This window comes from Tachypleus tridentatus, chromosome 6, assembly GCF_004210375.1.
Source record: "Tachypleus tridentatus isolate NWPU-2018 chromosome 6, ASM421037v1, whole genome shotgun sequence".
Taxonomy (NCBI): Eukaryota; Metazoa; Arthropoda; class Merostomata; order Xiphosura; family Limulidae; genus Tachypleus; species Tachypleus tridentatus.
In genome coordinates this window covers 49,248,064-49,263,156 of record NC_134830.1, presented here as the reverse complement: position 1 = coordinate 49,263,156, position 15,093 = coordinate 49,248,064, and the positions used below count along the sequence as shown (strand labels likewise).

General features: G+C 31.1%; 1 protein-coding gene across 3 annotated transcripts; it reads left to right on the top strand.

The window, feature by feature from the left end:
* Positions 1-1,239: 1,239 nt before the first annotated feature.
* Positions 1,240-14,004, top strand: RpS24 (ribosomal protein S24). Of its 3 annotated transcripts, none has more exons than XM_076504551.1 (5): positions 1,240-1,328; positions 2,616-2,684; positions 7,147-7,356; positions 11,911-12,027; positions 13,924-14,004. In XM_076504551.1, the coding sequence occupies exons 1-5, from the start codon at positions 1,326-1,328 to the stop codon at positions 13,924-13,926; spliced, it is 402 nt and encodes a 133-aa protein (XP_076360666.1). In that variant the 5' UTR covers positions 1,240-1,325; the 3' UTR covers positions 13,927-14,004. The 3 variants fall into 3 exon arrangements, with proteins under 3 accessions (XP_076360666.1, XP_076360665.1, XP_076360667.1); XM_076504550.1 differs by having other exon boundaries at positions 13,609-14,004; XM_076504552.1 differs by lacking the exon at positions 1,240-1,328 and adding an exon at positions 1,409-1,429 and having other exon boundaries at positions 13,609-14,004.
* The last annotated feature ends 1,089 nt before the right edge of the window (positions 14,005-15,093 follow it).

Here is a 15,093-nt window from a genome sequence, read left to right as displayed (position 1 = left end):
TATTCCTTATAAGTCCTAACATGAATAATCCACTTCTTGAAAATACGGTAACTTCCCTCTTTTTTTTTTCACTAGACGTTCAACCTCTGATGTAGTAATTGGCAAGTATTGCATATATATTTCATAATAAAACACTGTGAAGGTTTTTTGAAGCTGGACTAATCTCGGACCTATGTTTCCATATGAAGTCAGGGCCTGGCATGGCCTAGCGCGTTAAGGCGTGCGCTTCGTAATCTGAGGGTCGCGGGTTCGCGCCCGAGTCGCGCCAAACATGCTCGCCCTCCCAGCCGTGGGGCGTTATAATGTTACGGTCAATCCCACTTTTCGTTGGTAAAAGAGTAGCCCAAGAGTTGGCGGTGGGTAGTGATGACTAGCTGCCTTCTCTCTAGTCTTACACTGCTAAATTAGGGACGGCTAGCACAGATAGCCCTCGAGTAGCTTGTGCGAAATTCCAAAAACAAACAAACAAATATGAAGTCAGTTGATAATATTTTCCTTCAGGCAAATTATCCACACATCACGAAGCATAGAAAAGTTTTCGATAGAAAAGGTAGCTTCCGGTTTTACTTTTTCTGGAACTTTATGCCAACTGTATTTGCATTCATTCATCTTTTATCTTCGTCACTGGAGGCAGTTTTCCACCTTTAATTACCAAATCGGGTTGAAATATTACAGCTGTAAAATTAATGCCAGTCGACAAAGTAAGAGGCTTTCCATCAATAAACCAGTGTACCGGTTTATTTAAAAAATAGATTTCTTATCTGATTGAAAATAGGGAAGTAGTTTCTGATTCCTTTTGTCCTGTCTTTTGTTAGCTCTTTGTGGTTTCTTTAATCTGGTTGAACTTAAAGAATCATGCTTAGTTTATTATCTCCATAGTGTATTAACAATTGATTATTCCTTACAGTCTCAACTGTAATGACCATGTTTTCTACGTTTTGTTCCCTTTTTATAACATCATCTGGGAGGAATTTTTATTCGATACAGATTTTTAACAATAGTTCTTGAAAATATTTATAGGTGTTGTTTTGTGATGCAGTAAAATTCACTACGTACTGTCATTTCTAATAATAAATTTCAATATTGAAGTGTTACATGCCAAACTTAGTTTTTTACTGGTAGCTCAAATACAATTAATTTCATACAACAATTTTTCTGTTATCAATATAATAAATGTAATTCAATACGTAGTGGTAATTTAATTTTTGCAATTATAAATATTATAACGAATTAATTTAATAAATTCCACACAACTCTCGCAGAAGAACGTTATTATTTGAGAAGTGACGAGTGGTTCTTTTTATGGTGCACTAGATTGTATAAAGATGGTAAGTTATGAATGTACATTTTAATTCTAAATTAATCGTAGTTGTGTTAGTACATGTATTAAAAATATCACACCTGTATTTGGTGGATATTCTGTATTTATGTAAGAAGGGATTATTTTTATAATTTTGATTGACAAGAAAAGTAATATAAATAGAATGTTAAACATTGCTTTAATAACACCGTATATTAGAAACCACCATCGTGTTCGGAAATCAATCTTTTTCATGAGGTTTAACATTAGTTTAATTCGGTCTTATAGTTATAATTGTTACAGTTGAAAGTTTCTAGAATTTTTGCTTTACATTTAATGAAAGTATTTTACTTTTTACAAGAGTGAGACAATTTGTTAGGCCTAAACTGATGTCTTATGCATTGTATAATTCAAATTAGGGTTATACAACTGCGTCTTACAAGTAGTATTGAATGACATGTCTAAATGGGATTGTATTATTTTGTTTTTAAAACTTCTACTTTTTTTTTTTAATCCCTTGTCGAACATTGTTTTAGTAATTCTGTGGGTATTAAATCGTTTCGGCCTTCTTGAGAATACATTGGTTTGGTAATTTATTACATAACTTTGAATTACTGAGAAGCTAACTTAACAGTTATTCTTCCAAATTTACCAGTTATTTTTTGGAACGTTGATGACGTGTTGAAATGTAAGAAGCTATAAATGATTTTTAAGTTAACGATTTTATCTGGTTACATTTGCAGCGATATAAATTTAAACTTTCAAAATGAAATGTACACACTGTTGCCATTGCTGTACATGATTCATTTTTATGAAGTCGTGTTGATACCAATTAATTACTACAGCAATATGTATAAAATATCAAATACTCGTATATTTTATTGAAATGTTCTGTTGGGAGTAACACAATAAATGAAAAAAACAGGAACTGCTGTGCTAGTTGATTTTTAAAACACAGACTTGCACATAACCTTAACTGAGGAAAAATATGGTAAGTATCTACACCACCAAATTGCTGAATACACACTAAAAAAACGTTTGGGCTGATTTTTATATTAGGATATTGGTACACTGTAAAATGATTCTGTGAAAGTAGCAGATTAACATTGTTGAAATTAGAGGAATTTCCTCATACAATCAACATTAGTTAAAATTACAATATAAAAACATGTCTATACTTAAGACAATTGAATGACACTGCCCATTGAAATTGATGTTTTTCAAAAGATAGTGTAGTTCTCATATTTTATTGTAACATGCAAATATGCTAATTAAGTGTATATACTCATCATGAAGTCACCTTTTTCCCTCTTAGAGTGAGACCACGTGTACATTGAGAACAAGAAAGTCTGTGACAAATCGTCTGCTCTGTAGAAAGCAGATGGTAAGTAATCCATTTAGTTTTGATAATTTTTAAAAATTATTCAAACTGGAAAGAGAAAATGCTGAATTCTTTTAAGAAATCAATATATTAATTACTGGTATATTGAATATTAATGGAATGGATATTTAAGTAGCTAGATACTTTGAAAGAATTGCCAAACTCAAGAAAACTAAAACAATGCAGATAATATGGAAAACATGTTTCACTAGTTTTTAACTGTTCTCAGGAAAGTGTTTGACCATGCCCACTTTCTTTTATGTATAATAACTTACAAATAACAGTGGCCCATCGTCCTTCATGATTGTCCTTATATAGCTATCATTAATTTTTCCTTCTGAACCTCTGTAAATGCTTGCCTTGGCAATTGCTATAACTCCCTCTGTAAAGTTCCTTTCATTCTGTTATATAGCATATAGAAATGAGAGGCCTTGACCTCGTCAGTCTCATATAGAGTTTTGTAAAACCACTGAAGAGAAAAATCAATTGACAGATCTTATCCTGTCTGTGGAAGATAATCATGGAATTGTTCTATTAGCTCTCTGAACCATTTTCTATAATTTGGTATCCTTTCTGTGATAAATGTGCCTAACAAACCTGCATATGTGAGTAGTGTTGCTAAGATTGTAATTTGAGAAGTTGGATAATTCTGTGTGTCTGTTTCTGTTTTTTTTAAATTTTTGATCTTTATTGACTATCTTGTCAATATTTTCTTATATCCAAATGCTTTCATTGAAGTGTAATGACGAAATATTTTAAACGGATCCAGGACAATTTCTCACCTCTGTTTACTTACTCACTTTAAAATTAACTATCACTTGATATTGCATTTCTCTTCATTAAATAGAAAAGTTTTGCAATTAATTTGGCATTATTGTGGTAAAGCATAAGAAAAAAATTTGAAAAATTAGAACTATAAACTTGAATGTGGTAATCAAATGAATTTAAAGGCATTTCAGTTGTGGGCAGTTGGTCTAGTTTTTCCTCACATGAATCATTTCTTTTGTATTTTTCAACCACTTTTAGAAAATTTCAGTTTCTCATATTCAACTGAAAAATGTGTTTGACAATTGTTTTATTGAAATAGAACCATTTCTTTGTAATGAGACATCAGTTTTATGCAACAATGTGTAATTTTTCGTCTTGAAAAAGACAAACTAATTACAAATGACCTACCTAATTAGGTTATCATGTGGAAATAAACTTTCAAGATGTCTTCAAAAAAGCAACAAGTGAAATGGTAATGATATAAAAAATATTTGAGTGAGACATTGTCCATGCACCATTTTAAACAGCGTGTTCCCATGTATTTTGGATATAGTGGTTGTATGTTTATTACATTAATAACTGTATGTATTTTTTTAGTTTTTGAGAATAAATGAAAATATAAATAATACCATGTGATAAACCTGGACAATTAGTGGAACATTTGATTTATCACCTACCTGTCTCATTAATCAGTTATCATGAGACTTGCATGGCTAGAATAATTAAAAATAATTGTTAACAAATTTCATGCACGCTAGTGACATGGCAATACATCTGTATGCTTATGACACCAGAAACTGGGTTTCGATATCCATGGCGGAAAGAGCACAAATAGTCCTTTGTGTAAGACATCACAGATTTCAGTTAGTTGATTTCTTGATTAAACTGTGCTTTGATTTTATTGCAAAATAATGATAAACATTATGACATTATCTCAACTATTGGATAGTTGGAACAACTGGAAACAAATTTTGATCAGTAGATTGTTTTGGTGACAATAATGTAATTGTAACTTCAGCTAATTAACTTGGTGACATCTATGTAATCAGTGATCATAGGTAATTGAACTAATTGCCAACTTTATGCCATGAATTTACAGAAATACAAATTTTTATACTTGATATTTTAAAATAAGTTACAATTTATATCTTACTATCAGAAAAGCCACAATAACTGCAGCTGTGGTAGCAGTTACTAATCATTGATCAGTCCTCATTGAAAAAAGTCACAAAAATGAACATTTGCTAAAAACATTTCTAGTAAGTACTGAAAAATTGTACAGATTGTGTTCTTTCATCATGTTCATATAAAAATGGTAACATTTATTGAGAAGTTTTATCACACAAGTGATAATGTTTATTGAAAAAATAAGTTTAAGATGTCCAGTTTCTCATTACTACATCTAAAAATTACGTCAATAAAGATGAAATCAAATCTTCACACGTGGTCATAGTGACATTGTGTTAAAAAGAAATGGTTGTTGCACATACCACAGCAATTTTTGTAATTGTCTGAATATTTTTTACCTGTTATCCAAAGTGTGAACATTTTTAATACAGATTTTTGTTGTTAGTGCCATTCACAGAGATGCCAATCATTACGATTTTGGTGTATACATTAGGAATATACACTTATACAGACAAATACTACGACTTGTTGTGATTCCCAAGTTATTATATGTAGGCCTATACAATAAAGTAATTGTTTCTCCAGGGCTTGAAAGGGGTGAAAAGAAAATTTCTAGTAAGATACAAATAAATTTTGATAATAAATAAAAGACAGCCCAAATGGCTACTTGCGATAATCATGTTTGTGCTTGAAATAATAAAAAATATTTGTATCTCCGACGTCTACCAATAGTTTGAGTGTGGTGTTTCTCCATACTGGGTACATGGGGGAATCCATAGTTACGTCATTAGTGCTTGTCAGCCAATCAGCGCTTGCATAGATGGGTATTTCTCGTTTTCTAAGCAGCATAGAAACACCAATGCATCCGTTCACAAGATGGAAAAAAAGAGGCCTTGTTCATCAGATTGTCTTGTTTCTGGCAAATCTAGAAGGACTAAAACTGTGAATCAAAATTTAGGAAAGATTATAATGCAAAATATCCAGTCATTGCATCAAAAGTCAATGACAATCATGCGTTTTGCAATTTGTCACATCGATTTTTCTGTGGCGCATGGCGAGATAAACAGTTGTTTGTGAAGACATTCAAAAATCAACATCTCACTAACAAAAGGCTGAGGTGAAGACAAAAACAATGCAGATAACGACATTTATAAGTAAGAATTCAGAATATGAAACCATGAATGCATAAGTGATGTTCACGCAATTTGTCATTGTTCGTAAGTTACCTCTAGCTGTGGCCAATCATGCAGGACATCTATTCAGAAAAATGTTCCCAGACTCTGATATAGCAAAAAAAAAATGGCTGTATATTACAAAATACTAGTTCACTAAAACATAGGGAAGACTAAAGGTTAGTTTTACGTTATTGGATATTTAACATGAGTGCACCATGTCATTGCAAGTTATGTTAGCTAGGTCAATATAATAAAAAATAATAATAAATATATAGCATTATAAGACTTAAGCCACTTGGACCAAACATTTGTATTAACCAGGTTTCAACAGTGAAATATTTTCTGTAGTTGTAGTTTGTATATTAGGCTTAAACATAACCATTTTATACTGTTGAAATTTTCATATAAATCAACTTGCATTTGGAGCTGGACAAGTATCTAATAGAAATATCATGGATTAAATTGTTTAGGTATGAATATTATCAAATTATTGAGTGTATATTTCAGTCAGTATTCCTAAAGGTTGACAAATAATTTTAATCACTTATTCTGCCATTAACACATCAATGAAGATTTGTTAGAAGTTTGAACAGTTATACACATAATGAGTTAAGCTTTGACAAAATAGGTTTGTTAAATAAAGTAAGGCAATGGTTATCAAAAATTTTAGGCTTGCTTACTGCTTTTTAATTTTGTAAAATTACAAACCCAGGCATAATTTTTAAAAAAAAAACCTAGTAACAAAAATTGATATTTTTAACACTTACCCATTCATGTAAAAGATGTAATTGCTTTTTTTGGCATGATTGAATAATATGTGATACCATTTTTGTCAATTTTAAGGAAAGAAAATACTGATAAGTATGTAGGTAGATGGTGAGGATAGTAGTATGTGTATCTAAGTGGGAAAACTCAGATAGGACTTATTACAGTTTCATTTCATATTAATTGTGTGATGTACATCTGCAGTTAGCTTCACAAACCTGTTTCAGAATATCTGACTGAGGGAAAGACAAAACCTTTGTTGGTTTTGATGACCAATTTAAGTACTCAAAACAAATGAGCTGTAATAATACTTAGTATAAAATTGTTATGACCAACACAGCATTGTTTTGTGGTGTTCAAACATATTTTTTTATACTTGAACTTTCTTGCTCTGTTTCGCTTTCTTTAAACATAATTCCGAAAAAAAACATTTTAAAATTTTACACAAGTGTTCATCACAGAAGATGCCACCATTTATAAACCAGGATATATAATACATAATAAAGATTGTCAGTTACATTTTTATCTTTGATTTTTCTCATGCCAGTGACTATTTGGAACTTTGATAAAATAACAGAACATTGGTATGAAACTCTAACTTCAATGTGATTGTTGTTTATTCTTATAAGGTTGTTGATGTCTTGCATCCTGGACGAGCGACAGTACCAAAGACAGAAATCCGAGAAAAGCTGGCTCGTATGTATAAAACTACTCCAGACGTCATCTTTTGCTTTGGTTTCCACACACAGTTTGGAGGAGGAAAAACAACAGGATTTGCATTGATATATGACACGTTGGATTATGCCAAAAAGTTTGAGCCAAAATACAGGCTTGTTAGGGTATGTCACTTGTATATATTTTATTTTTCTGTATATGTGATTCAGTTCATAAGAATTGTATTCTTGTCTTTTCATGTCTTAAACTCAATTTTTGTATAAGAGAAAGATATCTCCCTCAATATTAAATTAGGAGAGAAAGAACCTAACATCTGAGTTGGAATGGGGTATACAATCACTCTCAGGTGATTTTATATTATGTTAACATTGTAAACTAGAAATAAACAACTTATAACAATGAAAAGATATTTAATTAGACTTAATATTTCACTTTAATGCTTCTTCAGTCAGGTTTGTTAAATCAAAGCTTCAAAATCAAATGTCTGCTATATACCAACATACACTAAAGAAATTAAATATCGCTGTAAACCGTCACTGGCACTTGATAAAGCCTGTGTGCACTATAATATACAAAACTTTCAAAGGAGATCAATAGATATGGATAAAAGATCATTCATGACTCTAAGCTATCCTTTTTCTAATCATCTTTCCATTATTATAATTAGTTTCTCTCTCTCGCTATGTGTAAATAGTTTTTGTAGAGCCCTCACTCATGGATGGAGAAAGAACAGGTGACTTTAGGAAGTTTAAAATTTTTGCTGTTCCAAGCAGTGATTGATGGTAAACATAATATAGTGGAGTGCCGTTAAGTCGCAGTATTTGGGAGGTCAACCTGCTTAACCGCAGCTTAAGTGGTCCGCGGCTTAAACCTTTGTGACTGAAAAGCCGAAGTCGACAACAGCTCCGCTGAGGAGCCTCATCCGGACCATTGCGTGATCATTATATCGGATTATCGAATTAAAAATAATACTTTAATTATTGATCACTTTTTTTCATGGATTTACCACGGATTAACTTTAATGTATGGAGAGGTGTGATTTGGTAACAATGGCGTCCTCCATAAAGCTGACATAGAGAGCGGATAAGGTAGATTAACGGTCGATTTCTATTGTAATATATTTTATTTATTTCCCAAATTAAAGCAAATCCTTTTTAAATATTCCCTTGAAGTTATAAAGCCAGGATTAAATTTGTAAGCCGCATTTTTACACGTTCTTAAATTAGCGGTGAGCCATGATAATCCTCGCTCACAAGACTTGCTACAACGGCTTAAGCGATTTCGCAGTTTACTGGTCCGCGGCTTAATGGCGCTCCACTGTGTGAATCTGAAAATATTAGTTATTTTATCTTGTAGCTTTCCAACTGTTTGTACTTATCAACAGCACTCATCATGTATCCAGATGTTTTAGTTCTGGGGTGTGACTTGACCTTTAAGTTTTTTAGTGTTTTCTTTTTTCTGAATTTGTCAATTAGAAGAAATGTTTAAAAAATGTTAAAATGAAGAAGATTTCTGACATTTAACATTTACCTTACTCTAAAGAAACTTATTCATATAGCCCACTTTATAGCTTAATTATTAAGTATGGTATTAATTTATAGATTTATAGTAGGGGTTGAAAAGATTTCTGAATAATTTGTGGACTAAAAATCACCCTATTGTATTCCTAAGTGGAAAGCTCACAATTCAAAATATTGGTTATGATACATTATGTACATATATGCTAATAACTAAAATGGTTGCTAACATTTTGAGTATAACAATTTAAAAGGTCCTAAAACAGCAGCTCTTTTTATCTGCTACCAACCTTTCTACCTGATCACATCAGTGAGTCTAGGCCCTCAGATGGCTCAAACTGTTGCTATAAGATTTTTCTATTGGGTTGAGGAATAATTCGTGAGCGTTTTTTCAAGTTAACAAAATATATTCATAAATGAAATGCTTTCGCAAAATATTTTGTCATTTGGTAGATAATTTTTTGTTCTAATAGATGGTGTGTTTGATTTTCATATGTCTTTAATTTGTGCTTTCATTTTCAGCTCATTAAATGGAATGTCAAGTGGACAAAATTGAGCATTTTCGACACCATCTGCTTTTCGCATTTAATTTCTTGCAATTTCGTTTAAAACAATGCATACTATTTACCTAGGTATTACATGAAATAAAGTATCATAATAAATGTTTTGGGCGTAATGTGTTCATGCATTGAAGTATTGTATAGTCTTGCATGTAATGCTTGAATGAAATTATTTAAAAATGCTCACAAATTATTCCTCAACCTAATAGTTTGCTTGATTAATCTGAGTATCTACTTTTGATATTCTGATATTTTTTGTAAATGGTAAACATAGGAATGTACTTTGTCTTTTAAACCCAATTCAACCAAACAAATGGGACTGGATAGACATCCAACATTTTCTGAAAGTCAAATTTATACTTTATACAGGTATAACATAAATAAACCAGAGTATTAGTATATCACTCGGGAGTCAGTGTCTTTATTTGGTAATTTATTGAATATTTAAAGTAAGTTTAATCCACAAATTTTCAAAGAGTATGGTTTTGGACATAACCTATTGGAACAATTTTAATTTGCTAATTGATGTCATTTGGGCACTCATGTTTCTTGTGATGTGGTGACAGATTTCAGTTACCTTAACACTTCAAATCACTTCTTGCAGTCCCAGTTTTAAAAGTGTGTAGAAAATGTCTTCTCAAAACTTTTTAGTTCAAATTTGGAAAACAAATTGGATATTTTTTCTTGTTGTTCAGTAAAAGTCCCCCCCCCCAGCTCATGAGGGGGGCTGTTAAAAAATTAGTAATTTTGAAATAAAGTAGGAATCCTGTTACAAAAAAGTAATAACAGAAGAATTAAAACTGTGGTCACATATTTATAAAATTTGATTCTCACTTTGGCAGCTTTATACACTTGTGCATAAGTCAAGCTAAAGATTATATTTTATAAATTTGTGATTGTAGTTTTGCTTGTACAAGTTACAGCTGTTGGGGATACAGCAAAACAAAGTTTATAGTTGCTCTGGACATGATAAAAAGTGAACAGATAAATTGGAGAAAAAAATAATAAAATTTTAATGGAAAGATGGTTGTTCACAGGATTGCTGTAAGAATTATCCAAAACAAAATAAGAGCTATAATAAAAAAAAAAGAGTAAACCAACAAGCAAAGTGATGCCAGTTGGATAGATTTTTAGTCTACTTTGGTTTGCATTATAATCTGTATAGCTTAATGAAGTTGGAATTTGCAAACTTGTTTGTGCACTTTTATTGCAGCATTTGTTTTGGATACTACTTATAGCAATTCCAAGAGTAACCAACAATCCATAGTTGTGTTTTTCCCTATTTATATAAACTAACAGCAAATATGTAAATATGTCTACCTTTTTCTTCAAAACCACCATTATTCTACTATGGACACTTTCAGATAATGTTTTTACAAACTCTTGTGGAATAATGTTCCATGCTTCTAAAAGTTGTCTAAGTTGCTGTTTTTATACTTTGTCCATCTTAATGATAATGAAATCTAGATTTGAAGGGGGCTAATTGCAAAACTTTTACTGTACACACACACACACTTTTTTTTTTTTTTCTTCTTCAAACAACTTTTAATAATTTCAGCTAAGTTTTGAATAATGATCTTACTTTAAGATGAAGTTTTTGGACCAGTAAATCATGTAACACAAGGATAACATGGTGGGTTAAAATTTGTTTGGACCTTGCTGCAGTCAATCTGCCATCAATTTTATGACACTTTGAAGATATGCAATCCCAAACTTGAACCTCTCCCATATTTAAGTATTGGATTCAAGCAAGATTCTTTAAGTTCCATTGGTTCCTTATCTCAAGTATTGTCTTTGATCACATCCAAATTACTGAAACATGGTCTGATTTGTCCAAACACCTTTGATCGTTGTTTTATAATTTTGTTCCCATATGTTAACAGGAGTTTTCTTACTGCAACACATCCTTTAAATTATTATTTCAAAAGTGAATGCATCACCCTGTTGATCATTTGAACACACCTTCTTTCTGCTGATCTGTATTGGACAGGTGTTTGGTTCTTTTAATACAATTACAGGTGATATTTTTCTGTACTTGTTGATTATTCTTTAGGTATTACACCTTGAAAATTAGGTGATGCAAACTACTTCATGTAGTATTTTTCTTTCATTGGGGATCTTTAGTAAGATTTTACTTATTTTGTATTCAGTTAACAGGTAATTCTAGTAGATATGTATCTAGTAGGAAAAAGTAATCGTTATATATTCATAGAGAAGAACAAGAGATGTTAACGATAAAGGACACCTAACAATGAGCCATTAATTAAATTTGATTTGTAAATTGATGGATTAACTACTGCAACATTTCATATTGGCAGCTCATTTATAGTTCTGATTAATGTGTATTAAAAACTGCTAAATTACAAGTTTGGTTTCTTCTTACCTGAATTAATCTGTATTGATAACAAAGTTGTGGTAGTAGAAAACTAGTGGAGGGTTTGATTGAATTAGCATTTGCTCAGCAAGTATGTATCAGTGTGAAAAATAAACTTTTTTAATAATTTATTTGATTATTCTAAAAGTTTGTAACTTTAACCTTTCGTGAACTAACATGGGTATGTTTCAACCAATTAAGAAGTGACCATAAGGGTATTTTCTACACACATTTATTTGAAAGCTTATCTCAATTATCTGTTATTAGAATGGACTTGCAGAAAGAGTTAAAACAGGAAGAAAACAGAGAAAGGAAAGAAAGAACAGGATGAAAAAGGTTAGAGGAACAGCTAAAGCAAAGGTTGGAGCTGCTTCTGGTAAAAAAGTAAGTACACTTGTTCCATTCTTTTAGTCTACTGAAAAATTTCCACTGAATTATGTGCACAAGAAAAACTGTTTTACATATGTGATAACATAGTATAGACTTGGTGTATAAGTTTGAAACATAGACATTTAAAAGACTTAACATAATATGATCTCTACTTAATGAATGTTAATGATGTTTTATTTACATGTAAGGTGTTGTGTGCTAAAAGACTTCTAGTGTTAGTCCTAATGGAAAGTTGTTTTGTCTGTGTCAAAATAACACCCCATTTTGGTGTTCACGTACTGTGTAAAAGTCTTCAGTGATGCTATGGTGGCTGCTACAACTATTGTCTGGGTGAATTGTGTATAGATAATGATATTTATTAACAATTGGTTTGTCCTTCCTTGCTGGGTGTTTTCTATCTGTACCTAGATCTAAAGTCCTGTACCAAGAGACCAGGTGTTGTATGAAACTTAGACCTGCTGTTGGTAATAGTATTTGTAGTTCTTATAAAAGACCAAAAATAATGATGGAATAATTTATCTAGAAATGTGTGTTTGAATAATGTTATATTGAAGTACACAACTTAAACAACAAAGATATAAAGTTTGTTATTAGTTAAATATACTGTGTATTTAGAACAGTACTTTATATAACATAAGTTGGGTACATGTAACCATCAAGATTCGCTGATTCATAATAACATTAGAAATCATACTGCTACATTACCATAGTGTATAAATACAGGTTTTTTATATTAAATATTTTGCTTTTTCTAAGATAAGTTAAAAAAAAAAGTACAACTTCGTAATGGAAACAATTTGTCTGCCACATACTTCAATTTAAAATTGTTTTAATAAATATTAAAAGGACTTTTAATTTGTTTAAGGACTTTTTCCTGAAACATGTTACTGTGTATTGGTCTACAACTGTTGAAATTAATATTAGAAATTGTATATATCTGTCCACATTTCTTATCATTTGCAATAAATTAAATGTAAAAGTTAGTTCTGTGATTGACCAAGGAAGTACAGATGGCGTGTGTAGGTTGCATTTGTTATTCCAAGTGAATGTAAATATTTGATGATAGAAACACAAGGTTTCTAGTCTCACTGGAAATTGGGTTATTCTTTCCAAGGTTTGGAATTAAAATCAAGTGAGAAATTTAGGTAAATTATTAGTGTTTCTATGTACGTTGTGAAGAAATAGCTAATGGTGTTTCTGTGTACGTTTTGAGGGAACAACTAATGGCCTTTGTGTATGTTGTGAGGTAACAAATCATGAATGAATGTTTTACTAATCAAAATTATGTATTAAAACATTTTTTCAATTAGAACCTTTGTGTTGTATGTTTAGTGAAATCATGTTTGTTACATAACTCTCTCATAGTCTGGGAATTACCTGTTCATACAGCACACCTGTAGTGCTTTTTGAGATGTATTACAGAATTATTTCTTTACTAATGAGTGTCTACTACTTCAAATTGGTTAAACTGTTTTTCAGTTAACTGGCTAATAATTCATATAAACAACTGATATTCAAGTAGAAAATTAAGTTAAAATAGTTGTGTAGTAAATTTGTTTTTATTTGTTTATACAGAGATAAATCAAGCCTTACAACCATGTCTTTGAAGACCTCTCTCATTCTCTACCATCTTCTGCTTAACACGTCTTTTGACTGGGAGTTATTGTGGGAAAATAAACAACTTTATATTTGTTGGTGAAGGGACTTCGTTCTTTTCTTTTCTCTTTTTTCTTTTGTGTATTTAATACACACAGTTTAAATAGCTTACAATACTGTGGGAGGGATGTTTTACCTTAAATATTTTGGCTGTCCATCCTTTTAATGATATTTTTTCCAGGTTTTGTTATTTTGGTCCATCGGACACTGAAAGTGCTTATTTTTCTCTTCCAGTAAACAAGGCCTCATGACTAAACTGATGTGTGTTTGGTGAAGTCCCTACATTAATAAAATAAGGATTGTGAGAAAAACAAATGTCTGTGTCTTAAAGAAACACTGAATCACAACATGAAGATAGAGAGCAGCCAACTAATTACCCCAGTCTTTCACAATGATTGAAAGATAATCATCTCAGATTTAAAACTTCTACTATTATCAAGGTCCAGACTACACTATCAATAGTGTTTAGCTGCTTAAAGTATGAAAGAAACTGTTGATTTAAATCATTAAAATTATCCATTACAGAAAGGTAGTTGGGTACAAATATTTGATATGGAAGTTATCAAAATGAATGGACACTTCCCCCCCCTTTCAAATGTACAGCTACCAACTTCCTAATGCGATAATAGGTTTGAGGAAATTAGATTAAATTTTTACCTGATAAAACGTTAGTACAACACTTTTTATTCTGTTGTGTATTGGTGTTTGATAAACCTATACTTTATTCTATTATCAGCTTGTAAAGTCCCAAAACTTTGTTGTCATACGTACATTGTTTTAGCTATGACGATTTATTTCAATGTTACACTTCTAATACAACAAGCAGGGGTGAGTTTTGTACTCAGATGGTTAGGGTATTTACTTCACAGAAGAAAATTCTGTATAAAGAGTTGTTTCACCTACCAATAGATCCAACACTTCATGTGTATGTTTTTAAACTGAGTAATAATGAAATACTGTTCCTTTACACTGTGAAAAATTTCAATACTAAACAGCTTTTACATATTCACAGTTATAACAGTCCACGTAAAATAACAGGAAACAATTAATGAAAATTATATAATTTAACTGAAATGAATTTGTTTGTACCTCTAAAATACGTTTTTACTTATTTCACCAGTTTCTGCGTAATTCTCTAACTTCGACATTTTTGGTAAACACTACAGAAAAATGTTATTGTGAACAAAAGTACGTGTGCTCTGTGAAAGAAACGTAAATAGCATTCTTGAGCATTTCCACTATTCTAGGGTAGGAAGTAAATAAACATAGGGATATTCCAACAGATTTTCAAATATTTCGACTATACAAAGGATAAAAGATATTTGATAGTAATAAACGTTAATTTTGCTTTAAGTTGTAAGACCAAGTAGATAATATACGTGTTAAAATACCAAAACAATATTT

Excerpts from the sequence above, each read along its gene's own strand:
- RpS24 (XM_076504550.1), top strand. Across the intron at positions 2,685-7,146 it reads TGCTCTGTAGAAAGCAGATG|GTTGTTGATGTCTTGCATCC; the intron begins GTAAGTAATCCA and ends TATTCTTATAAG. Across the intron at positions 7,357-11,910 it reads CAAAATACAGGCTTGTTAGG|AATGGACTTGCAGAAAGAGT; the intron begins GTATGTCACTTG and ends ATCTGTTATTAG.